The sequence below is a fragment of the Symphalangus syndactylus genome, chromosome 8 (genome assembly GCF_028878055.3).
Source record: "Symphalangus syndactylus isolate Jambi chromosome 8, NHGRI_mSymSyn1-v2.1_pri, whole genome shotgun sequence".
Taxonomy (NCBI): Eukaryota; Metazoa; Chordata; class Mammalia; order Primates; family Hylobatidae; genus Symphalangus; species Symphalangus syndactylus.
The window spans coordinates 59,195,417-59,223,286 of NC_072430.2; the positions used below are offsets into that span (position 1 = coordinate 59,195,417).

Sequence of the window (27,870 nt, forward strand, 5' to 3'; positions counted from 1 at the left end):
GGTGGGTAGTGAACTAAAAATAATGCAAACTCTTGGAATAGATTATAGTCTCATTTCCTGTGAAGTGCCAAGAGCAGGAACATAGATGACTTTCTAAGGCAAAGCAGTAGATTCAGGCCTCAAATTCTCTGTACTTCTGTTTTCTGCACTGTTACATATGCATTGCCTCTGAAGCTTTGGAGGGAGAGAACTTAGTTTCTTCATCTTGCTGCAGGGAATTGTGACTGTGGAGTGAACTGTGTGTTGTTGGGATAGAGAGCATCAGGAGTGAAAGTTCCATGTTTTGATTGAGGTGTATTGACTGATGGGTCAAACGCTAGTAGCATATAGGAAGCTCTCTATTCACATATGCAGAATTAATTTCTTCTTTCATCTAACAGGTTCATTTTCACATTTATTAACAAGAACCTGTACAGAGAGCAGACACTGTGACCCACACCACTTCTTATCCTGTTGCTATAATAAATCACACAATTATCATCTTTAAAGTGTAAAAATCAGTATGACCAAAGATGAATCAACATATCCATTTTAATGTTTATTTCCAATGTAATTAATACCTGGTGATTCATTTCTTTATTCTTGCTATATTTGTTAGAATGCCTTCAGTTATAGATTATAGAAATCCTAACTTAAATTGGTTTATAGAATGAAGAAATACATTTTTTTCCTCAAAACAAGAAGTCCAGAAATAAAGCTCCTGGGTCTATCGATGCAGAACCCCAGTTGTCAGCAGTGACACAAGTTTTTTCCGTTTTGCTCTACTACTATCCTTGGTGTGTTGACTTGGGCCTCAGGCTGGCTTCCTTTTAGTTGCAATGGCTGCGACAATTTCAGGTTTCACAGAAAAGACATTGTTCAGAGAAGGAAGGCAACTGTCTTTTCACTGTGCTTCTTTCCTTCCTTTTTTTTTTTTTTTTTTTTTTTTTTTTTGAGACGGAGTCTTACTTTGTCGCCCAGGCTGGAGTGCAGTGGCGTGATCTTGGCTCACTACAACCTCCATCTCCTGGGTTCAAGTGATTCTCCCGCCTCAGCCTCCCCAGTAGCTGGGATTACAGGCACGCACCATGCCTGTAATTTTTGTATTTTTAGTAGAGATGGGGTTTCACCATGTTGGCCAGGCTGATCTCAAACTTCTGACCTCAAGTGATCTGCCTGCCTTGGTCTCCCAAAGTGCTGGGATTACAGGCATGAGCTACTGTGCCTGGCCCACTGTGCTTCTTTCTTTCTTTTCTTTTCTTTTCTTTTTTTTTTTTTTTTTTTGAGACAGGGTCTCACTCTGTCTCCCAGGCTGGAGTGCAGTGGTGTGATCTCAGCTCATTGCAACCTCCACCTCTCAGGTTCAAGCGATTCTCCTGCCTCAGCAGCCCAAGTGGCTGGGATTACAGGCACATACCACCACAGCCCAGCTAATTTTTGTATTTTTGGTAGAGATGGGGTTTCACCATATTGGCTAGGCTGGTCTTGCACTCCTGACCTCAAGTGACCCATCTGCCTTGGCCTCCTAAAGTGCTGAGATTACAGGGGTGAGCCACTGCGCCTGGCCACTGTACTTCTTTCTTAAGAGAGAGGCAGCCTTTCAAGAATCCCCCGGTAGACTATATCCTGCCCCGGCTTGGCTGAGATTAGGTCACATGCCCATTTCTGAACAATTGTGGGCAAGGGGAATGTGATCACATATGGGTGGAATGGATGGAGCCAGAGGGCAGTTACCATGTGTGTCACGCATGGTTTCTGTGTTGTTCTGTTTTCTTCTCTTTTCGGTGATACACATCTATGTCTCTTCTATTCTCTAAGAATCCCATGATCAATCTTGTTAAATTATTATCTTTATTTGGTTTGAGTTCATGAGTTCTGGATGAGAGCTTGAGGGTGGCATTGTTCCATCTCAAGAAGAGGCCATTTTTGGCTACTTTGGAATTTGATTGATGTTCCAGGTGGATAAAGCTATCGGTTTGTTAATTGAGAATTATTATAGCTGTCTTTACTTTTTACAAAAGTCTACATCTAACATTGGAATGGACACTTGATTGAGGAAGTGGTATATTTTTCTCTGGAAATCCTTAACAAACATGATGCTCAATTAATGGTCTAGGGATGTTTGTGTAAAACAGAGGAACGGAGGGGAGCACTCATGTATCTATCTTTTAACCAGATATTCATTGAGCACCTACAAAGTGTGTGCTGTATGTTCTGAAAATAGTGAGAGGCTGACAAATAAAGAGATACATAGTCATGGGGCAGAGTGTGGTCTCATAAATGTGAGGTCAGTGGCTGAGCAATTCTATAGTGAGGGACTGAATCATCACTTATCACCAGGGCTCGTTTTGAGTGGGCAGCCATCTCATTTGAGGTGTGACTTCAGGGATGGGCTATCTGATCCTCTAATTTATATCAGCCTTGCTGTCCTCACACAGTGCCTGCTTTCCAATATTAGAGCCTTCCTTTGCATTGATACATGTCTTCAGAAGGCCTTAGAAAAATGCAGAACTGCTATCTGGGTAGAACAACTCATTAAGACATTATCATTTATTATGCTCAATAAGGGATTCATTTATCAGGTTCATTAGCTGCTAATTTGGCAAGACCAAAGGGAGAGGAACATAAGATGCATGTGTTTTGAATTGGTAGGAGGGTAGAATGCATTGCAGCCTAAGTGTGGGAAGTAGGCCTTCTGGAAACAGAGTACTTGACTGTGAGGAAGTGAGACCCTTAGCCCTAAAATATGTCAGCACTCTCTTCTCTTCCTCCTTTTTCTTATCATCCATTTAAAACACTTAACATGTAGCTAAGATTGACTACTTAATATAGTGCAACACAGACTGTGGCAGCAAGGAAGAGATGCTTTGCAAAAAATAGTGGGAAGTGTGAGATTTCAAACAGCTCCTCATTGCAACAAATGTCAGTGTATTTTGATGTACAACATGTTAAGCTATGGCTTAAAGGTTTGCTCGAAGCTGCCAAGACTAACATAATTAAGTATGTGTATGGAATGAGTGGAAGGAAAGAAACCTGAGCCCAATGTAACCAGCACACAGAGAGATGGTAGATTGGCTAAAGCCCTCAGACGACTGCTCTCAATCTTGGCTGCCAGTGGAATCCATTTCTTATGGCTCCTAGAGAGCTATAAAAAGTATTGATACCTGGATGCTACCCCTATAAAACAACTGTCTGAAACCGAATCTACTGGTTGTGCCCCAGGGGTGAGGCAGCTTCTGTTTGTGTAGGGAGATGGAGAAAGAGCATTTTCAGAAGTGTTGCTGTGTATTGTGAATGGAATCCCCATGAGCAAAAATTTACATTACTTTTAATGATCTTTTATGTGTTGGATTAATGTGTCTTAAAAAAACCCTCAGCTTTTTATAATCATATAGAGATCAAACAAAGTCAGTATTCATGATTTAATTTTCCTGGAAAGCTCCTGGTCACATTACAGACTCCTAAATCTGGACCATGGAGGTGTATACTCAGACACCTGTATCCAGGATGAGTGGGCATCTCCCAGTAGGAGCTTCCTCAAGTGGGTAACTGCCAGACGCCTGGGAGTCCTTCCATCCCCAAGATGGTACCCAGGGTTTCTGAATTAGAGAGTAATGTCATTCACTCTTTCTCTGGAAAGAATGGAATTATTTTTCCTAGACAAGAGAAGCAAAGACTTGGGTGCAGACCTCTTTTTTTTTTTTTTTTCACATTAGCTAAGACACCCTGGTGCTAGAGTTTAAAGCAGGGATAATGATCTCTGCCTTGCGAGGGTGAACATGTAAAAGAAACTGAACATAAGAGAATTGAACACATAAGAAGAGGATGCCTTTTAAGTCTGATAATTTTTTTATTCATAGTTCTTTCCATTTGAATTGTTGGTTACTTGTGGATTTGTAGTAGTTGGGAATTTCTAGGGAAGAGTATCTATATGCTTGTGGTAAAGGATTCAACAAACTCAGGATTTTAGTAGGTTTTAAATGCATGTATTGCCTGAGTTTTCCTCTTATGTATTTATATCCTGCTGTATTGTACCTATTTGTGCTAGAAACTCCAAATCCTCTTTTTAGCATGAGGTAGGTTATAAATAGGTTAAATACCCCAAAATGAATAGACTTCCGTCCTGCTGCTCATTCCCAACTGTGCTCGCAGATGTGCACTGCGAACTACAAACACAGAATTCATTAGAACCAAAAGTCAGAAAGAGAACTGGCCAAGCCTAAAGAAAAGCAGGTGCTAGCCTAAAAAGAATTTAATGTACTCTGTGTTTTTCTTTTATTTTTATGTTCACGAGACTTCTGATGAACAGTTCTAGATATTGGTTACAGTCAAATTCTTGTTTTCCTTTAACATAAGACACTTTAAGGTATTTGGAAAGAGGAAAGGATTGATGGCATAGATAATTTTGTGGGTTGTCCAAGTTTTTCTTAAAGACTGACATTTAATGATGTTTTCACAGCTATGTAGGAATTTCACACCAAAAATCTCAGGCAGACAGCACTGAAGCTTCAGGAATCATTAATTCCAAGAGTCATAGACAGAACCCAGATGAACCCAGATGCTGTTCACTTTACCCAGGTTAGCTGTGGAACGCTGCAAATTCCCTTCTCCTCCCTCTAAATTTTCTTTTAAGAAAATGAATGTGAAGCAGCTCTAAGTCTCAAATGCTAAAGTAATGAAGGAAACCCATATAATAGAGTTAGTTGAGTGTTGCTATAGTCCAGTGGCCACCATGACAATTTAGTATGTCCAGAGCACTCAGCTAACCCCTCAGGTGAAAAGCCTCCCTGCGGATGTTCCTATGTTGAGGAAGAAAAATTAACCTTGGTTGTTAAAATAACAACCTTTGGACCAGCTGCATCTCCCAACTCAGGGTTCACAGAAGCAATACTGTAAGTAGTAGGTTACATAGGATCTCCTAAATGAACTGTCAAGCTGGCCTCAGGAAGCTGAAGATATTTTTGAAATTCAAAAGAATTGATGGTGCAAAGTGAAAATACAACAAACTAAAAGTGAAGAAGAAACTAAATGTTAAAACAAGGAATCAGAGATTTAAATCAGGAAATAAGAGGAGCCAACAGTTCAAGGCTCAGAAGCATTTCTTAAAATATCTTTATCTCTTTTATATACTCTTGGTATATTTAGGGATCTCCATGTGCTGTCTGGTCTATCTTCCCGCCTGTTTCTTTTTGTTGCTCTGTCTGAGACCTCTATCACCAGAACATGTATCAAACATTCCCTACCCACTTTTTCTACCATTGTTTTTCTTTCTTGGAATAGTTGTCTCCTCTTTCCATGTGTCTACACCTGGATCTGGCCAAAGCCTTTCCTGGGAACCCTAACTCACACTGAGCCCTTCCTTTTGAAATGCTTCCAGTCATTTGTCAGTATTATTTAATTTCTATTCACTGCACTATCTCATTTTGCTTATTTTTTTGGGGAACCTCAGAACATCTAGCACATAGCATGGAGTACTGTTGATTCTTAAAAGGGATTTTTCTTCCAGCTGATCGCCATTCTGGGCCTGAAATTTTCAAGCACAGTTGGGAGGAGAAAGGGGATGCTCTATTGCATCTCTCCTGGATAGTCATATGGGGAGTGGGGCAAGGTTTTTAGATGACATGAGGTTAATTTGTGGAAAACATGGTAACTGATCAGGTACTGAGGGTTTTCTGTCATGCTTATAACTGACACTAAGTTTAGCTATCGTATGGCAGGTAGAGCTTCACCTCATTGTTATTTTTGCTGGTTCTACTTACTCCAAAGTGTTTTTGATATCTACAGAGTCTTTAGTAATCCACTGACTATAGCCTGCTTTCTGGTCATAAACTTTAGAGAGTATTTTGAGGCTAGTTTTTTCCAGAACATCACCTAACATTTTATATATTTTTTGGAATGAACTTTGAGCGATTCTTCACTGTAGAAATGATCAGACCTTAGAAGTGTTGAGTCAATTACATTGATTAGCTTAGCCTCTGAATTGGAGGAAAATCAGATGGCATTCTCACGGAGTGATTGAGCAATTTAAAAATTTACAAATAGTTAATTAGGTGGCTTTATAGACATAAAGCCTTTGACAGCTCCTACCAAAGAATGAAAACAACTATTGCATCACCTAGATGGAAGTGAGACATTTATAAACCTGATTCTCTCTGCTGCTGGTTCATTGCTTCCCCAGCTCTGAGAATCAAGTCCTCTTTTTGTATCTCACTTCTGAATGTAGAAAATTATTATTATGATGTAGCATTTTAAATGTTTTAGGTTCCTGGTTTGAAAATATTTTATCTTTTTGTTTCTTTAATGCCCTGTAGGAGCTGTTGGGTTAATGGTACCAAAGTTTCACTAAAAATAAATTTGAACTTGTTGGTTAGGAAGAGCCTTCTGGAAACCTAAACCCAAATATCTTGGCTCCAAATTATCTATCTTGATTTTATTTCTTCTTACAATCTGTGTGAAATAATACATTCAGTGCTTCTTAGAAGCTGAAGCTCTTCTCTGTATTTTCATAATTAAATTATATTGAATTAGAGAATTGGAAAAAAATCACATTTCTTTTATTACAAATGCATTTCTTATGGGAAAATTCAGCAATCACTTTTCCTTTGGAGAGCCAGAAAAGGAGACTTGGAACTAATCCAGAAAATAACCTCTTCATCCACTACAGTTAATAAAAGCATTAATAAGACATATTACATCTGAGGAGAATGCTGTGAACTAATTTCTTTGTAATGAGAATGCACTCGTAGGCTCGGTTGGGGAATTATTGAAATATGAAAACATCTAGTAGGCTCTTCTGGGAATTAAACAAGAAAAAACACTAGGAAAACTGGGAAGTTTTTCAGAAAGGAAGAAATTAAGTATAAATTGTCCTCTTTGAAAAAATACAGAGGAAAGTAAACAAGGATGATGTTAAAGAGTTTCCAACTGTGTTAAAACAAAATGGAGAAAGTAGTCAAAATGGGTCCTTATCTCTTGATTTGAGGTTACATGATGCTAGTTAAGGTGAATTACTTAATTAAGTACTCTTGGTCCACTCTATTAAGAATCCGGAATATTTGGAGTCTTCCAAATTTTACTTGGTTTACTTAATCTGGATCAGAGAAAGAATGCACTTAACTTTTGCAATTCAGAAACAGAGTAGTTAATTTTTCCCTGTCTCCAACTGAGACCATAAAAAAGGATGCTAAAGCCTTAAAGCTAAGCTTAGTGATCAGGTGAAGTTGAAATCAACTTGTTTATTTCATTTCAGCATTTGAGAATTAATGGCCACAGGCTTCTGCTTTTCCAACTCAGAACCTTTCTGCTTGCACAGAATGATTTACAGAATCTGGCACAAAATATAGCTATATGGTCAACAACAGGTCCCAGTTCAATTCATGTGAAGAACTTTCAAAATAAACTTTACAAACACACAGATTATCAAGACCCAGGGAAGGAATTTAAAATGAAGTGCTCACAACTTAGGGGATTTTGATTTACACCTTCCATCTCTCAGTTTTCCTGCAGGGCTGAAATCTTTCTGAAATAATGGGATTTGAATTTTCAAGCTGCTCCTCTTGAAAGGATAGTGACTGTTTGGAACAGGAAGGATTTGATGAATCCTTGGGGATAAATACCCAAAGTCATATTGGCAACTTCCAACTGCAGAAGATTTGTGTGAAATCAGCCACAGGCACTGGGTGAACTACCACCTGGGTTTGTTTATCACAAACCTGATAAACTATTGCACATCCCGTAAGACCAGAGCCTTGGGCTTCTGAGCCCTGCCATGGGGGAAACAGATGAATAGTAGAGGCCGTGCACACAGAGTTAAGGTGAAGAGTGGTTTCCAACTAGACCTGACAGCTTAGGAGCCAGCAATGGAAACCACAGAGAGATAGAAAGACAACTCATTTATTTACTCCACTAGTAACAAGAAGGTGGGGCAAACCGTGGGGAAAATTCTGATGTGAGAAGTTTATTTCCAGTGGAACCTTGCAGCCTTTTCTTCTTCCTTCTTCCTGGTCATCATTCTCACTTTGCATTCTTCATTTGAGCACTGGCCACACCTCCCCAGGACTGTCCTGGGATCCCGAGAGGCTTCACTCTTCTCTTAATCCCCATCACTGTATCAAAACACTCTCATTTTAAAACCTTGGTCTAGTGCCTTTATGATGGACCACGAATAATTCATGCTTGTTAAAAGATAATTTTTAAAATAAGATATAATCATGATTCTTCTATAGATTTAAAGTGAACATGTCAGAGATTTTATTTAACTCGTTATTAATGAAGAAGCCAGGCAAATAACATAACGGGCTCAAATGAGACATGAAACAACCACAAATCTATGTGGAGTCAAAAATTGTTGAAATGAATTTATAGATGGATGCAAAACTGACTTTTTCCATTCAGCAAGGGTTGTCCCTTTTCTGGATATTTAATTTGCTTGTTTAGAGAATTATTTATTTTGCTATGGGTTATCTGTAATTTAAAGAGTTGTAAAATAGTTCAAAGGCAGTGAAAGGTGCAGAGTCCTAATGGAGTCAGATAATTCTTAGGGGTGCCAGCACTCCATTGAAAGGAGTTTGTTTGTTTGCCTTTGAGATGGAGTCTCGCTCTGTCACCCAGGCTGGAATGCAGTTGTGTAATTTCAGCTCACTGCAACCTCTGCCTCCTGGGTTCAAGCAATTCTCCTGCCTCAGCCTCCTGAGTAGCTGGGACTACAGGCACACACCACCATGTCTGGCTAATATTTTTAATTTTTAAGTAAAGATGGGGTTTCGCCATATTGGCCAGGCTGGTCTCAAACTCCTGGCCTCAAGTGATTCACCTGCCTTGGCCTCCCAAAGTGCTGGGATTACAGGCATGAGCCACCACGCCTGGCTGATACTTAATATCTTTCCATTATTTCAAAGTTTAAATTTTGGAAGCATTTTTATAGCGAAAGAATCACTTGCTAATGAAAAAAGTTGACTTATGGACTTTGGATAGGCGGGAATGTATCTTGTCTGCAAATGCCAGTTGCTATAACAAACAACTCTAAAGTCTCAGTGGATTAATATACTGGTTCCTTGCCCTCTTCATAATCCACTGTCACTCAGTTATTCTTCCACCCATATCTCCATCATCTTCTTGGACTATGCAACTTCACTGGATCCTCTGCAGCTAGCCAGGAGGCAGGAAAGAGAGAGAACTTAGGGAAGGCTACCTGGGACTCCTCAGCCTATGGCTTTATTTTCCTTCCATTTCAAATTATGTTAGTGAGAACTAGTCACATGACCCCTCATGGATGGAAGAGGGGCAGGGGGTGGTGGCAATACATGTCATTCACCTGAAGCAGCCTGGTTGGTGAACACATAGCATTTTCAGGGGTGGACTTTCTCAAGGAAGGCAAACCCCAGAGAACTGGGAAAAACTCCATTTGCTATTTATAAATTATTGCTAGATCATGAGTGATTGAGCAGAACAATGTCTGCTCTCCAGGAGCTGATGAGTCATGGGGAAGAAAAATCTGTAATGCGAGGCGGGATGTGAAATATGCTGTAGAAAAAAAATGCTCTGAAAGTACCAAGTGGAGCCTTATAAAACATTACAGACAATAGGCAGTGTGGCAGTTGAGAGGCTAGAATTTGGAGTCAGGAAGTCCTGAACTGAAGCCTTCGCTTTACTGCCATTGACCCTGGATGAGTTTTTAACTTCTCTGAGATTCAATTTCCTTAACTTGAAAAAGAGCATACTAATTATTCACTCATAGAGTAGATCTATGTGTGCAAAGTGAAGCAAAAGCCCATTTATCCTCAACCTTGAAGGTTAGGCAGATTTCAAAAGGTGGAAAGGGGCAAAGGAGCATTGCAAGAGAGGAGCAGGTGAGCCGCTGGGGCCTTGGTTCCTTTACCCCCTACTTCCTCAAGGAGCTTTTTTATATTGGGAGTTCCCAAGAAGACTGTATTTGAGGAAAAGGAATCCACTATCAAAAATAAATTTGAAAACTCCGAGTGTTCTTGGGAGTGTTGCTGATTCATTGTTTTTTCCAACATGACCCAATGGTTGTCAGCACAATCTTTTACTGACTGTTAAGTTTAACCAGTTTAGTGTGAGGAGATTTACAGTTATTGCCTGTCTTAGAGATGACACAAATAATTGATGAGAGTTTCTGATTTTTCAGATATTACTTTTTCAAGCTATAGGTAAGCTGTGGTATCTCGCCTATATTTTAGCCTCTGAGGTTTTTTATTTTCTCCTCCCGAGTTAATTAAATATTTTAATTTTTGGAACATGTAAGATCATTATGGGATGCTATTAAGAAAGAAAAAAAATCCCAGTATGACTACCTTAAAGGCATTTAGCATAAAGGCAGTAGCATTAAGATATGAACTTGGCCGGGCACAGTGGCTCATGCCTGTTAATCTCAGCACTTTGGGCGGCCGAGGCAGGCGGATCACAGGGTCAGGAGATCAAGACCACCCTGGCTAACACGGTGAAACCCCGTCTTTGCTAAAAAATACAAAAAAATTAGCCAGGCATGGTGGCGGGCGCCTGTAGTCCCAGCTACTCAGGAGGCTGAGGCAGGAGAATGGTGTGAACCTGGGAGGCAGAGCTTGTGGTGAGCCGAGATCGCGCGACTGCACTCCAGCCCGGGCAACAGAGTGAGACTCCGTCAAAAAAAAAAAAAAAAAAAAAAAAAAAAAGATATGAACTTGAAATTTCAGAGTGTTTTGTACTACTTAGTAGCCTCATACAAGTTTATATTTACAAGTTTATATTCAACTTCTCTGCACTATAATTGTTGTACTCATTTTATACAAGCGAGCACAATCCTTTGGAGAAAGCAAGCACAGTGTCGACCATTAATGTGCACACAAATCCCCCTGGGGATCCTGATACAAGGTAGGTTCTGATTCAGTAGGTCTGGGTGGGGCCTGAGATGTTACGTTTGTATAAGGCTTCCAGGAGAGACTGATGGTGCTGGTTTGTGGGTCACACTTTGAGGGGCAATGGGCCAGAGGATGCACTTTTTATCTGAGAAGTTGAGGAAACCTCACTTGGGAGATTAAGAGGTACTTTTATTTATTTATTTAGAGACAGCATCTTGCTCTGTGTCCCCGGCTGGAGTGCAGTGGCACAATCTTGGCTCACTGCCACCTCTGCCTCCTGGGTTCAAGCAATTGTCCTGCCTCAGCCTCCCAAATAGCTGGGATTACAGGTGTGCACCACCACGCCTGGCTAATTTTTCTGTTTTTAGTAGAAATGGGGTTTCGCCATATTGCCCAGGCTGGTCTTAAACTCCTGGCCTCAAGTGATCTGCCCGCCTCGGCCTCCCAAAGTGCTGGGATTACAGGTGTGAGCCACTACTCCTGGCCTATTTATTTTTATAGAAAGGTATACATTTCTTTATTATTTTTTATTTTATTAATTATGAAAATCTTAAAAATAATAAATTCAACCTCACTGTCACACAATATAGCCATGTAACAAACCTGCACATGTACACCTGAAACTTCACTGGGGCACAAATGATCCCATCACCCAGGTGGTGAGCATAGTACCCAATGGGTAGTTTTTCAGCCCTTGTCTCCCTCCCTCTCTCTCCCTTCTAGTAGTCCCCAGTGTCAGTTGTTTCCATCCAGAGGCACTCTTTTAAAAAGGAGTTAGAATTTTATCATATCTACTTCTATTAGGGCTACATTCGTTTGGTCCTTCTCATCCCTCATTACACACAGAATTCTTTAGACCCTTAGACTGGCTAGTTTTGACTGGGCACCGTGGCTCACGCCTGTGATCCCAGCACTTTGGGAGGCCGAGGGGGGTGGATCACCTGAAATCGGGAGTTTGAGAACAGCCTGACCAACATGGAGAAACCCTGTCTCTACTAAAAATACAAAATTAGCCAGGCATGGTGGCACATGCCTGTAGTCCCACCTACTTGGAAGGCTGAGGCAGGAGAATCACTTGAACCTGGGAGGTGGAGGTTGCGGTGAGCTGAGATTGCGCCATTGCACTCCAGCCTGGGCAACAAGAGCGAAACTCCATCTCAAAAAAAAATTTATATGTATATATGTATCTATCTTAATGATAATGAGAAAGCCATCTCATCTCCTTGTCTTAGCATCATTGGCAGTCAAACCTGGCTGTTGCCTACTGCAGATGAGCAATGAGGATGAACTATGTCACTCTTAACTGCTGTTCAAATCTTACCAACAACTCCTTCACCATAATCCAGTTACTCAGATAGATCATTTCTATAGTTACTATTTTGTTTATAAGTAGTGTGGAATTTTAGAACTTTTCTGTGGCTGATTAGAGTAGTGCCAAGGAAGCCAACCCCCAGCTCCCCTCAGGTAAGGATCAAGGTTTAAGTCTAGAAAAGAGCCAGGTGTATGTGCTTTTCAGCACAAGAAAGTCAGAGCAGGGTTGGAAGGGCACATCCAGTCTTGCTCATGGGAGGAAAATGTTCCAAGTACCTACTTATTCAGAAAGTTTTTATTGAACACCTACCTTTTACATAGAATTTTTGTGGACACACAAATGTATGGTAAATTTAGCAATAGTAGCTCTCATTTCCTGGGAGCTTTCTCTATACCTACTATGGTTTGAATGTGTCCCCCGAAATTTATGTGTTGGAAACTTAATCCCCAATGCAACAGTGTTGAGAGGTGGAGCCTTTAAGAGGTAGTTAAGTCATGGGGGCAGAGCCCTGTTGAAGGGATTAATGCCTTTATCATGGGAGTGGGTTAGTTATCTCAGGAGTGGGCTCCTGGTAAAAAGCGGGAGTTCAACCCCCCTTTCTTTTCACTATTGTATGTGCTCTCTTGCCCTTCTGCCTTCTGCCATGGGATGATGCAGCATGAAGGCCCTTGCCAGATGCCAGCACCATGCTTGTGTACTTCCCAGCCTCCAGAACTGTGAGAAATAAGTTTTTTTCTTTATAAATTACCTGCTCTCAGGTATTCTGTTAAAACAGCAGAAAACAGACGAAGACAATGCCCATACTGCTAAGCACTTGATATACTTTACATCATTTAGGTTTTATAAGTAGGTATCATTATCCCTCATTTATAGTTAAGGAAGCCTAAGAGTGTGCCACAGGTCAAAAGCGTTTCCAAATTGCATGGTCTCAAAATAGCTGCAACATTCTCAAGCATCATATTCAGATGTGGTGATGTGTGGCAGAAAAGAGGCATTATTACTTCTTATGAGCCTTTTGAAGAAAGACTTTCCCAGAAGCTGCTCACACATCTGCCTTCATCTCACATTGGCCATGGTTGTATCGTATGCCTATGTTTCAACCAGTTTCTAGCAAGAAAATGGAACTACATTGGTCCCATTGGCTTAGGCCAGGGGTCAGCAAAGTATAGCCCCTGAGACAAATCCAGCCTGATGCCTGTTTTTGTAAAGAAAGGTTTTTGGGAACACAGCCAAGCCTACTTGTTTACTTATTTCTATGGCTGCTTTCATCTCACAACATTGGAATTGAGTAGTTGCAAGAGACCTATGGTCCATAAACCTAAAATATTTACTATCTCACTCTTTACAGAAAAAGTTTGCTGACACCTGGCTTAGGCCAGTCAAGATCTATATCTGTACCAACAATGGTACAGATTGCTGAACCATGTACATGGGCAGAAGTAGGGTTTTTTCCAACAAGGAAGGAGTGAGTGGCTGTTGGATAGGCAACCAGCAGTGACTGCTACAGAAGGGCCTCTTTATTCCAATGAAGCAGAGGTGCTATAATAGACTTTTGTGTGGGAAGGTGGCTGCACCTCAGAGATAGTACATGATTGTACAGGTTACAGTCAGAGGAATGCATTGGATGAGAGGGTAAAAATAGAAAGAAAAAGAAGTGATGACTCCTAGGTCTTGGCATGTGTGGGATATAAGCATTCCTTTCAAATTCAGATTATTAAACTAGTGCAGGGCCCATGCAGTTCCCAGCAGCCACATGCAGCTGTGACAGGGAGCACCAGCAGCTGACCAGAGGAGCTCATAAGCTTTTGCCCTGCCCTGCTGATAGTTTTAATTTCTGAAGATCAAGGAGACAAGAACTGGTAATCTAATCAAGGAAGAACTGGTAGTTGAAACGTGAGAGGTAATGTCTGTTTCATCTTAAGAGTAGGAGAGAATGCTGGGCTTATTTAGTAATACCTCCGGACTTCAGCAAGGCAAATATCAGAAAGCTAAGGGAAAAGTATCATCTCTATCCATTAACTCTACATGGGTACACAGTACACAATTGGTAGTAGTTCCTGAAAATTTCTATTCTGATAGTACAGCTACAAATGAACCTGTTGAGGAAGCAAAGGGTGGAATTTTAAGTAGCAACGTGGTTTTAAGAGGAATTTGGATTTCAGAAGAAAGAGACAGGATGTGTGGGAGCAGTGGAATAAAAAAGATGTGGATTCCAATCTTGGTTATATCACTTGCTAGCTCTGTGAATTTGGGAACAGAGTTTAACCTCTCTGAGCTTCAGTTTTCCTATTTGTAGTTTAGGAGAATAGTAATTTACCCATACAGAGTGTTCTTGCCAGCCAGTGCATCCACTCTTGCTCTCTCTCTCTCTCTCTTTTCTTTTTAAACAGAGTCTCACTCTGTCACCCAGGCTGGAGTGCAATGGTGCAAACACATCTCATTACAACCTTGACCTCCTAGGCTCAAGCGGTCCCCCCAGCCCAGTCTCTTGAGTAGCTGGGACCACAGGTGTGCACCACCCTTCCTGACCAATTAAAAAAGTATTTTTTGTAGAGATGGGGTCTCACGATGTTGCCCAGGCTGGTCTTGAACTCCTGGGCTCAAGACATCCTCCTGTCTCAGCCTCCCAAATGGCTGGAATTATAGGCCTGAACCACTACGCACAGTCTACTCTTATTCTACCTAATTTTTTCACTCTGTCTGATACATGGTTTCATCAGTTCTCACTCTTTACAATCTTTAAATCTTACTCATTCTTAGATAGATCAACCACCCTTTTGTAACCAGTGTGTTATTAATCACTAAACGTGGGTTAGCTCAGGGCTGTCTAACTTGTTTCTTCGGCCTCCCATGGTCCTGCAGACCCATCAAATACATCTTACCACCTAGTATCCATGGCCCCCTCATTGGGCTTATGACTGGTCTGGGACATTGGCTGTGGTATGGAGGGCCCACTGGGGTGTTCAGAAGGGGCTAAGCTAAGCAAGATTATGGTATAGGCAGACATCACTGCTGCTGGCCGGGTAGAGGGTGAAGTCTTGGTGTAGACAAAGCTAAGTCTAGTGGCCTCGATGGGAGGAATGAGGGGCCCGAGTCTGGGTTCAACTATAGGATTCTTGGCAGGGTGGCTGGTGAACAGTCAGTTAGCAGTTAGTTGCTCCCAGACAGCTCATGAACACTCAAGCAGTGCTCTTGCAGGTTCCCCTTTGTCAGGTCTGCTGTCATCAGGTGGTGTCCCTAGTCCCTTCTTTATTAGTTTCCCCAGGATACCACCTTTATCCCTCTTCCATTTTCCAAAGCTTTGTTCTCCTTTTCTTTCTTTTTAAAAAACAACTTTACTGAGATATAATTTACATATAGTAAAATCCACTAGTTTAAAATGTCCAATTCAATGTGTTTGAGTATATTTGCATATTTTCCCTAAGAATATGGGTGAGGTGTTAAGCAAGTTTGGGATCTGCTACTGCATTCAGGCAGTAGACCTCTGTTTTCTTCTTTTGATTCTGAAAACAGGGTTACAAATTAGAGTTCCAGGTTGAAATGAAAATACACTTAGTCCTTTCCAGCCACTGAGCCACTTACATAGGGAAGAAAAGATTGGTTGGATTGCTTTAAATAACAGTAGATAGCCATGATTCTTGGGAAAAGCAGGATAATGACTTTAAGACCTAAAGGGTCATTTATCTGCTGGCTTCATCCCCACAGTGTTTTCCAGGCACATGGGCATCTTTTCCCATTTCCACAAACTTTCACAGAACAGGATTTGATCTTCTGGCCTGGAAACTTACTCTGCTTAATGATGAGGAAATTCTTCAACAACCACAAAAATAATAGTTGCCGCCCCCTCCTCCTCCTCCTCCTCCTCCTCCTCCCCTTCCCCCTCTCCCTTCCCCTCCACTTCCTCCTCTTTCTCCTCCTTTCTTCTTCCTCCTTCTTCTTTCTTCCTCTTTCTTCTTCCTTCTTTCTTATTCTTCTTCCTTCTTCCTTCTTGTTTTTAAACATACATTTCTTCTTGTGTTTTTAATAAGTACCAGGTATTGGTTATAATGGTAACATATAAAACCTTATTTAATCCTCACAATAACCCTAAGATATAGATAGTGAAACTTTCCCCATTTTACATATGAACAAATTAAAGCTCAAGGTAATGTATTCAGTAAATGGCAGAGCCAAGATTTGAACACATGTTTATTTGATTGTGAAGATGCTGCTCTTTTTTCTTTTTGACTATCACCAAATTTTTATTATACTTTAAGTTCTGGGGTACATGTGCAGAAAGTATACATGTGCCATAGTGGTTTGCTGCACCCATCAACCTGTCATCTACATTAGGTATTTCTCCTAATGCTATCCCTCCCCTAGCCCCCAACCCCCAAGAGGCCCCGGTGTGTGATGTTCTCCTCCCTGTGTCTGTGTGTTCTCATGGTTCAACTCCCACTTATGAGTGAGAACATGTGGTGTTTGGTTTTCTGTTCCTGTGTTAGCTTGCTGAGAATGGTGGTTTCCAGCTTCATCCATGTCCCTGCAAAGGACATGAACTCATCCTTTTTTATGGCTGCATAGTATTCCATGGTGTATATGTGCCACATTTTCTTTATCCAGTCTATCGTTGATGGGCATTTGCGTGGTTCCAAGTCTTTGCTATTGTGAACAGTGCTGCAATAAACATACATGTGCATGAATCTTTATAGTAGAATGATTTATAATCCTTTGGGTATATACCCAGTAATGGGATTGCTGGGTCAAATGGTATTTCTAGTTCTAGATCCTTGAGGAATCACCACACTGTCTTCCACAATGGTTGAACTACTTTACACTCCCACGAACAGTGTAAAAACGTTCCTATTTCTCCACATCCTCTCCAACATCTGTTGTTTTGTTTCCTGACTTTTTAATGATCGCCATTCTAACTGGCGTGAGATGGTATCTCAATGTGGTTTTGATTTGCTTTTCTCTAGTGACTAGTTATGATGAGCTTTTTTCATAGGTTTGTTGGCTGCAGAAGATGCGGCTCTTAATATATAAAGCCACATCCCTCTCATAGTTTTGTGAGTTCCTTCCAGCCGTGTGCTGGAGCCAGCACATATTGAATTGCAAGAGCCAATGGTTAAAAGTTTTGGGAATTTTAAAGTCAGCTCTTAAACATAGCCATTAATAGAAATCAAATTATATAAATTTACAACTAAATAAATTATATTACAATATTTTCATATGCTCAAAACTCTTCACTTCCTAATTATTTTACTACGTGTTACTTCTGTCTGGGCTTTCGAGGCTATTTACATCTGTTGCATGGTATGGTGGAAAACCACATCACGGTGTGCTACTGTGTATCTTTTCCCAACTCTGCATTCCGTGATGTCATATTGGTGGTTGGAAATTGGCCATGGTGGGAGGATTTACACCACAGAAATGAATAAATACTACAAATCAGAGCTTGATTTACTGTTTTGTTGATTTTGATTGTCTAGACTTAAAGTGATGGAGCAATGTTAATACTGCAAATTAAACTAAAAAAAAAAAAAAAAGAACTGTGTTGCATCCACTGCCAAAGCTGAGAGAAGCTTCAGTTTAATGAATATAATTCATATCAGGATAAGGAATAGTTTAACAGTAGATTACATATCAGATTTAATGTTCATGAACTTATTGGGAAGAGAGTGGGTTAGGGTACAACTCCACTTGTCAAATGGTAGATGAATTGCAAGCATAAGTTAGTTACAGATAGAAAAACTTGACAAAAACCAGTGAAAGCATTCTGTGAGAATCAATTGGCTGCATGGGATTTGCAGCCTGGCATGAGGTTGTCCCCATGAATTTATCCCTGCAATTACTTCATCTTAAGCAAAAGGTTGAATCAAGGTGAATTTGAGGCTTCCTGCATTCTTAAATTCTGAATTTCTATGGCTGCTTGTTGTACTTAGCCTTTTAAATGTGCTTCTTGGTTTATCAAGAGAAAGGCAAATATAATAAAACCTTGATTCAATTTTGGGATTTGAGATGATACTTTGTTAAATTTGTATGGCCTTTTTGTAGTTTACTACATGTTTTAGCACACGTTATCTTGTTTGTTCCTCTAATAATTCTAACAACCCTAGCATTGAGATAAACATGGCGTTATTAGTGTTACCATTTACTATTGAGGACACTGAGGTTCAGGGTAGTTCATAACTTGCTCCAAGTGCACAGATAGTGAGCAGAAAGGCCAGGTCTAGGGCTTCCAGGTGGTTTCCTTGATTTCTCACGTCTCTTCTCTTTGATCTGCTTAAACAAAGAATTCCATTGAGCTAGTAGTAGTCACATCATCATATGTCTTCTGAGCATACGTTGAACAAAAAAGTCTGTCTAAAAGTAGATTGAAGTTTTAGAAGACTATATTTTTTTCCCAGTGAAGTAAATAAACCCATCCTTTCTGATTAAGTGAGGAGCTTAAGAGGAAGTAACAGTTGATTGCTTGTTAGGGTAATAAGTACTTTAGAACTCAAAGTCAGTGAACATGAATGTGCCCACACCAGAATAGTGTTCAGTAATAGAACAACCTGATAGAGGACAGCAGCTTGGGATGTGTTTGAGTGTAATCACAATCAATGCAGCCTCTAGTATCTTTTGTACTTTTTATAGCATAACCAGCAGATTGACTTTAGTGATGAGGATAACACAGAGTGACTTCTTAAGTGAACAAGAGACACTAGAAACGCAACAGTTTTATTTTTTAAAAATGGCATAAGAATGATTCCTTATACTATTCTAGGTTTTTTGGTGTGTTTCTTTTCTTCTTCTTCCCATCATTTATTTAGCTTGGAGTTGCCATATTTTTATGGGGCAAATTCCCAAAGAGGTGGGAATTTCATGAAGCCAAATATAGACATAAAGGTGGTATTCAGATAAAGAGGAACTGTGTTTGCTATGCATTTCCTCTAGTGAGGCAAATGTATGTGATATTGTCTCTTCTGCTTATTTGAGCAAGCCCCCAACGAGGGGCGCTGTAGCCAGAAGTTGCTATTTAGGGCTCTGTCCCTAATTTACTGTGGGATATGTTAATGAAATATACACGGAAGTATTTTCTCCGTGGAATGGGGATACCTGTCCGTAAGAATCATTATGCATGATGACAGGGTGATATCCAAACACCCTGTGGTCTTGTCTCAGGCACCACCTACCATCAGGAAGTTAAAAGATGGCTCTTCCTTGAACTCAGCAGTAGGTGTCGCTGCAGTCAACTAAAAAGGAAAGCTCTGGCCAAAGGATTTTTTTTTTTTTTTTTTTTTTTTTTTTAGATGGAGTCTCTATTGCGCAGGCTGGAGTGCAGTGGTGTGATCTCGGCTCACTGCAACCTCCGCCTCCTGGGTTCAAGCAATTCTCCTGCCTCAGCCTCCTGAGTAGCTGGGATTACAGGCGTGCACCACCACACCCGGCTATTTTTTTTTGTATTTTTAGTAGAGATGGGGTTTCTCCGTGTTGGCCAGGCTAGTCTTGAACTCCTGACCTCAGGTGATCCACCCACTTCGACCTCCAAAAGTGCTGGGACTACAGGCATAAGCCACTGCGCCCGGCCCAAAAGGATTCTATTACAGGGAAAAGGAAAGGAGCTATTACACTTTAAAGTAGCTATTACAATTAGTTATCTAGATTTCTTTCCCACCCGAAACTCAAATCCTTTACTACATACTATTGTTTATCATTTAAAATATGACATGTCTTATAATCATTAAGTCTCTTCAGAAAAAAAAGTTGCTTCTGTAAACCTTGCAATCCATCTATCCATTCATTCATTCAACAAATACTTCCTATGTGCCTACAATATGTGAGGGACTTGCTAGGCTTTAGGCTTACAATGGTAAATAGTAGTGATAGTCTGGCTTTTTGGAGCTTACTATCTGGTGGGGAGACAGGCAATTAAAGAGGTAATACAAAAAATTATAGTACAGAAAGATTAGTATAATCATAGGAAATGAACTAGATGAAATGGAAGGAGACAACAAGGGAATCTGAGCTGAGGGGTCAGAGATGATCTCTTGCATAAAATAGCGTGTAAAAAGGTGCTCATAGCATGTGTCAGGGCACAAATTAGAAAGCCAGCATCTGGATTCCTTTACTCCATCCGAGATTCGCACAGGTTATCGTCATGGTGCATTTTATCTCCCTTGTCATCAGCACTATTTGAAATGCATAAAGAATATCCTTCCTCCTGATTTTACTTAGATAATTTGAAATACCTAAAAAATTAATCATGATTTCTATTGCTGTCATTATATCTCTCTTGAGATACTGAAAACTGCTTAGTGTCTTGTCAAATACTTTGACAAATACTCTTGATTATTTTATTAGCATATGATATATGAAAGATAAAATCAAATGTTGAAGCAGTCTGTCTTTCCCTTATTTCTACATTTACTCCTCACTGGGGTGTTTGAGTTAAAAAAAAAAAGCTTCAGTTTCTATCAGGAAGTCAAAGTCAGCCTAAAACACAAGTGGGAGCCAGTTTGGCACCAGTTATGTGATGTGACTGGCGATAAAGAACTGGCCATTGCATTAGGTCTTGGACATTTTAAGAAGATAATGAAGAAGGAAATGTCGATAAGAAACATGAAGTTATTCTGTCAGTATTTGCTCTATCTCTAGTGACTCATGAATTATATTTCAAAACCCTAAACTCATGAAGAGTTCCAAATACTGATTTTTGGATGAGTAAAGCCAGGAGACCAAAAAATTTGTATGCATTGAAAAGATAGCAGAAATGTGTTCTGATGAATCATTAACAACTTTTCTTGCCTGTTTTATCATTGTCATTGCAGAAGTTCCTTATTATAATTATTACCTGTACTATTATATATAATATATAATATGTATATTTTTTACTTGACTCTGGGGCCTGCACTCACCTTATTCATCCAAAAGAACCTTTATTTTTCACATTATAAAAGGTACGGCCTCAAGGCTAGTAGGACTATAACCATTTTTCTTAGAATAAAGAAAATAAGTGTTCAAATGTATCAGGTTACAAAATAACAGAAAGACAAACATCACATGTTCTCATTTATTTGTGGGACCTAAAAATCAAAATAACTGAACTCATGCACATAGAGAGTAGAAGGATCATTACCAGAGGCTGGGAAGGGTAGTGGAGGATTGAAGGGAGGTGAGGATGGTTAATGGGGTAAAAAAAAAAAAAATAGAAAGAATGGAGAAGACCTACTATTTGGTATCACAACAGGGTGACTATAGTCAATAATAATTTAATCGTACATTTTAAAATAGCTTAGAGTGTAATTGGACTGTTTGTCACTCAAAGGATAAATGCTTGAGGGGATGGATACCCCATTCTTCTCCATAATGTGCTTTTGCCAAGAACTAGACATTCAGAACAGTGAAAGGCCAGTTCTTCTTAGTTTTTGTAGATGAACCCCTTGCCATTTTTATATCCAGGAAATTGAAGTGTTTGGTCTTGTCCTAATTTGTAAAGGGAAACATTGTAATATTGTGGGAGGAGCCATGGGGAAACTTCTTATTGCTCTAGCCTTGCTATTAATTTATGGTGTGGTCTTAGGTGACTCTTAGTTGCTCTGAGCCTTTACTGTTTTCATGTGTAAAAAGGGGCCTGATGTGAGGTCAGCATGTAGAAACCCCTTCACTTTTCCTCTGTGCTCACCCCCAGTGTATTTGGGCCCACCTTCCTTTTTGACTCAAAGGAAGAGATGACCTACCCCCTATTCAAGTACAGCCCTGCCACCTGCATGCTATTTGGAGCTTATCACCTTCTTCCTCCTCTTTGAGCTGGTAAGGAAACTGAGCCATTTGGGAACCCTCATTGTCTAAGTTAGAAATCTGGGTGCCATCTCTAATTCTTCTCTGCTTCACTCGGTTCTCGCATCCACTCAGTAGCAAAGCCCCATTCATTTTGTCTCCTAAGAGTGACTGTTGAATTTACCCTTCTTTGCCATCCTCCTTGCCTTCAGCCAGCATCATGTCTTGCCCAAACTATTGCAGAAGCCTCTTTACTGATGTTCTGTCTTGCAGCTTCCTCTATTTCCAGTCCCTTCTCCACACTGTGTTCAGAGATATCTTTCTAAAACACAAATCTTATTGTGTTCATTGAGTATCAGCAACTCCACTGAACAAATATTTGTGGTGTGAACAGGTGTTATAACAGGTTCTGAGAGCTGATCAATTTGAATAAGACAGCATGGTCCCATTTAAATGAAAACCTTGTGTTGGCTGCCTATGTTACCTATAGGATAAAATGAATTTCCTTTGCATGGCCTTTGATGCTGTACGTCAAATTTCTCTTCCTATAACCTTACCTTTGAATGCCTCTTCTTTTGCCATCTGCATACTTTATATCCCTGCCACCAAACTCTTTTTAACCTGAGCATGCAGTGTTCTTTCATGTTTCTAAGATTTTGCATATCCAGGTCTCTATGTCTGGAATTCCCTTTCCAACTTCTCCCTTGGCCTACCCATTGTTCCCTATCAGATGAAACTGTCATCTTATTTGGGAGAATTCTCATTAATCTATTCTTTGTTTATACTTGTACAGTCCTTTATTCATAGTGTTATATTGTATTTTTAAATGTCTGTCATATGAGATTGTGAGCTACTTGAAGGTAGACAATTTATGCCATATTCATTGTTGTATTGCCTATGATCTATCATAGCATATAGCACATTTTCCAGGCTCAATAAGTGATTGTTGATTACTAAAATAAATGAATGAACATACACTGCATACATGCATGGGTGGAAGTGGATATCACAATATTTCTTATCTCAATGGAAATGTCAGTAATTGTGGAAAGAAGAAACTTGGAAGTTAATACTAGCTTTGATCTTGTTCATCTTCCAGGTAAGTCTTTGATATCTGCAGGTAGATCATGAACTGATGATGGTCAGGGGATCTTTGGACTAGATCTTTATAGATCTTTAGAGTCCTTTTTATCTCTCTCTCTCTCTTTTTTTTTTTTGAGACAGAGTCTCACTCTGTCACCTAGGCTGGAGTGCAGTGGCGCGATCTTGCTCACTGCAACCTCCGCCTCCTGGGTTCAAGTGATTCTCATGCCTCAGCTTCCCAAGTAGCTGGGATTACAGGTGTGCACCACCACGCTGAGCTAATTTTTGTATTTTTAGTAGAGATGGGGTTTCTCCATGTTGCCCAGGCTGGTCTTGAACTCCTGACCTCAGGTGATCTGCCTGTCTTGGCCCTTCAAAGTGTTGGGATTACAGGCATGAGCCACTGCGCCTGGCCTAGAGTCTTCTTTAAGCTGTAAAAGTTGTTAACTTTATTTTGGTTATATCAATTCAGTTCCAAGAGTTGGAACACTTTCCTGGTAACACTTTTGCCTGCTGGCTTAGAAACAAGTGTAGTTTGCTGAACGTATCTTGTCACTGTCTCTTTTCCTGGTACTCTGAAATCCACTTCTGTGTTCCTAAATGACAAATCATTAGGCTCATTCCCAAATGCGTTGGTTGTCAGGTAGGCATCATTAGGCTGGTGAGATGTCTTAGTTTCAGCTGAGTAAGGCAAATATGATGCTATCTAATCATGACAAGCACAAGGGATGTGGCGTTCTGAGAAGCAAAGAACATCTTTCAAGACTACAACATTTTCAAGTGTAGGCAATTACTCCAGTCAGTGAATGTGATCAATATATAAAGCTTAAGGTGGGAACATTAATGCTTCCTTTAGTGTAGAAACATCAGCATCAGCAACTAAAGCTTTTTTGGAGTGGGGTCGGGGGGTAGAGAGAATTAACTGATAATTCCTCCCATTGTGGAGAGTTGATTTTTGTAGTCAGTTTGCAGATATATCCATTTTCAGGGATGTGAATAATAAAAAGAACTAAAAGCTTTTACAGGATATCTTTTCAGTATCTGCTTAACTCACATTCTTGCTTCCTCTTAATCCCCTAGCACCTATGTCATATCCATTATCATTCTGAAAAGAAGAATCATTCAGGTCACTTAAATGATGCTTCAATGACATAACATCCATTAGAATTCACAAAAAGCCAGTACTTTCCAAAGAGAAATGTGACACTCTCTTTCACTTGTTCTTTCTCTTCTTTTCCTTACTTGAGCTTTCAACTTCTCCTGGGATTTCTTATTTTACATATTTTCATAAGGTGATCATTTTTGCAGATAGTGACATCACCTCCTAAAAGCAAGTCCCTGGTTGGCTAAAAGGAGGAAGGCAGGTGTTAGTATTCATCCATTTCCCCCATTTTGGTTTATTTGTTTGTTTATTCTGGCTATGAAGCTGGATATACTCAAAGCAAAAACATTTGGATAAACTATATAACCCTGGCTTTACACCCAGGAACAAGTGGATAGGTCTCTGGCTCTGTCCACCACCATAAAGAACTCTTTTTTTGGAGCAGACCGCACAAACACTTGGAAGCCACAGAATGATGCAAATGTCTTGCTACCATCTCCCTTCCAGGCTGTGCTGGCTGTCATAAATCCCTTTTTCTTGGTCTGCCTCCCCACTTCTTTCACCAATCTCTCCCAGGATGCTAGCTTCATCCTGTAGTTTTGTGAACCAGCCACTAAGTCCTGTTTTGCATTGCTTAGTTAAGAAGGCCCCTTTCTTCCCACTAGATTGGAAGCTCCAGGAGGGCAGACACTTTGTTTATTCACATGTGTCTCCTTGGTGTCTAGAATAGTACCTACCATGTAACAGCCTCTCAATACATTTTTGTTGAATAAATAAATGAAACTTTCAGACAAATAACCCTCTCTGTTTCTGTAGTGTCCACCTCTCATAGTATAATGCTGATGCCTTAGGCTAGAAGATGGACGGGTACAAAGCAGATAAAATATGAAGAAACCCCATCCTGCCACATTTCAAAAGTGTTTGAAGAAGATGGGAAAAGTCACCAACAGTTCCTCTACCCATAGGAAACAAATGGCCTATCCTCTTCCAGTCTTTCTTCTATTCATTTTTCCCTAGTTGACGTTATATTTTTTCCATTTTGTATCAGGTCACTCTAAGTTACATTGTAGATTAGTCAAACAAAATGGATCTGCTAAAATTAGTAGTAACCACATTTTGTTTATTTGTGATAGTATTTTCCTTTGAGTCTAATACAAATGATTTTCACATTTAGATGTTTCTAAAATCATGGGTAAGTCTTGCGGTTGGTGTATATACTTAATGTCAACAGTAAATCTTATAATCCATGACCTTTCAAGATCTATGAAATATAGTATTTGGAAGTAGCATGCAGTACAGCTGTTTTTGGTTTTTCCTCCTAGAAAAGCGAACATACTGACCTTCCTTCTGGCTAAAAACATTTCTCCGAACTCTTCAAAGCCTTCGTGGTTCCCCCTTCTCCCTATTTATTTTTTTAATAACATTAATTATTTTTATTGAGGTAAAATTTATGTAACATAAAATTAGCCACTAACCACTTTAAAGTGTACAATTCAATGGTGTTTAATAAACTCATAGTGTTTTGCAATCATTACCTCTACCCATCTCCAAGACATTTTCATCACCCCAAGAGGAAACCCTGTACCCATGAAGCAATTACTCCCCATTCTCCTCTGCCCCAGCCCTGGCAACCACTAGATTGCTTTCTGTCTCTACAGATTTACCTGTTCTGGATTCCCTGTTTACTCTTCAGGGTAACTATGAAGAACAGGACTGGCTTTCTCAACTGGCATGTGGAGGCAGAGGATTTGTGGCATGGCTGTGACACATTATAACATGTTTATACATGCTGAGATACTATTACCAAGATTGACCACTGAATACACATGCTGTTGGCAGTTGCAGAATTTTCCTGGGAGTTTCTAAAAATTAGTGCACATTTTAATTGAAGTAAATGAATGATCAAGACTACTAACATGGCAAGAAAAGCTTCTAGTAATGAAATAATGTGAAGAGCAAGGCCTAGTTTAGCTAGGTCCCCCACACCAGGATCTCAGCTTTAAGGAATTGGTGGAGGCTCCTCCTAAGGTTGACTGAAGAGGATCTGCCTCTAAGCTCACATGGTTGTTGGCAAAATTCAGTATCTTGCCAGCTGTAAGACTGAGGGATTCAGGTTCTTGTTGGCTGTTGGCTGGAGGCTGCCCCCAGTTTCTTGCTATGTGGACCCCACCACAGTGCAACTCACAACAGCTTGCTTCATCAAAGCCAATGAGAGAGAAAATCTGCTGGCAAGGCAGACATTGCAATCTTATGTAACAGTTATGGAAGTGACATCCCATCATCTTTGTCGTATTCTATTGATTAGAAGCAAGTCACAGGCCCTGCCCACACTTAAGAGGAAGAGATTACTCACAGACATAGTAGTAGGAAGTGGTGATAACATGGAGCCACATTGCTGTGTAAATGCAGTCATGCAGTCACTCATCTGTTCACGGAGCTGGTTAATTTCTGTCCTCCAGTAAAGATTAAATTAGGTAATGAAACAGGCTCATTCTTAAGGACAGTGTAGGCATGAAGAGAAGCTCTGTCGAGGGTATGCTGTGTACTTGCAGTATGCATAGAACCTACAAAGATTCACCATTTGTATTGATTTTTCAAGGGAAACTGGAAATCAGTGAGGTTCTTTGAGGAAGATGATAAATAATCTGATGCCTGGTAGGTTTAGCCTCCATGTGTGATTTGAGGTATCTCCCTGAGCCTCAAGGCTCCAAAGAATGAAAGGCTGCAATCACATCATAGGCAACAAATGCAGGTAGATTCTCTCTCTCTCTCTTTTTTTTAAGACGGAGTCTCACTCTGTTGCCAGGCTGGAGTGCAGTGGCGTGATTTTGGCTCACTGCAACCTCTGCCTCCCAGTTTCAAGCGATTCTCCTGCCTCAGCCTCCCAAGTAGCTGGGATTACAGGCATCCACCAACATGCCCAGCTAATTTTTGTATTTTTAGTAGAGATGGGGTTTCGCCATGTTGACCAGGATGGTTTTGATCTCTTGGCCTCGTGATCCTCCCGCCTTGGCCTCCCAAAGTGCTGGGATTACAGGCATGAGCCACCACACCTGGCCAGATTCTCTTAAGTCAATGGCATCGTTTGGTAAAAATTCATCCTATAAGATCCAGCATTACCCAGATGTACTCTGAAAAAATTCTGAAACCATCAGGGGGCTCTATTTGATGCATTCAAGAGTGAATTGTACTCTGGCTGGCAACATACTTTCTGTGAAACATTTTTTTGATCCCAAATAGTGTTAACCCTGCTTGATCAACAATATCATTTATCTGTTTTGGCTCTGAATTACTCCTGGCTCTTTCAAAAAATCAATGGCACCTAGCACAATATCACATATATGGCAAGCAATAAAAATAATTTGGTAAGTTCTTATGAATTCTTATGAATTCCAATGCGTGCATTCCAAAGAATGTTTTACATTCTTTGTCACATTACTCTGGTGGTAATTGTAGGAATGGAGTTTTTCAAAGTATCAACATTATTGGAATAAATGTAGTCTTTGATTGACTTATTGGAGTAGAAAAACATCCGTTTGTATAGTTGTGTGTTTAAGAGCATTCTTACTCCTTGATAATGTTGTCTTCTGCCTCATCTGAGAGTTGCCATTTTTTGCTTCCAATATTGTAGTGAATACAGTGGTTGTGAATTTAAATGGCAAAGATAGTGAGAATCAGAGGTATCTCAGGGCATTGGAAACACTGACAACTATCTTCTGCTTATTCTTTATAGGTGTTTCTAATTAGAGTTTCGCTAAATTTTCTAATTAGGGTTTTACTTAGGATCCTATGTT

General features: G+C 40.1%; 1 protein-coding gene and 1 pseudogene across 5 annotated transcripts in view; one reads left to right on the forward strand and one right to left on the reverse strand.

Moving 5' to 3' along the window:
- The window catches only part of ARMH4 (armadillo like helical domain containing 4), a 210,824-nt gene that overhangs the window by 114,953 nt on the left and 68,001 nt on the right, over positions 1 to 27,870 (forward strand). The window contains exon 7 of one of the 5 annotated variants that reach the window (XM_055289240.2): positions 19,425 to 20,123. The exons of the other annotated variants lie outside the window; for them this stretch is intronic. Coding sequence (XP_055145215.1) covers positions 19,425 to 19,618 — 194 coding nt within the window. The 3' untranslated portion in view covers positions 19,619 to 20,123. Of the gene's footprint in view, positions 1 to 19,424; positions 20,124 to 27,870 lie in introns of those variants that run through there. 5 annotated transcript variants of the gene reach the window in all.
- Positions 1 to 27,870, reverse strand: part of LOC129487840 (ubiquitin-like) — a 401,690-nt pseudogene that overhangs the window by 56,297 nt on the left and 317,523 nt on the right.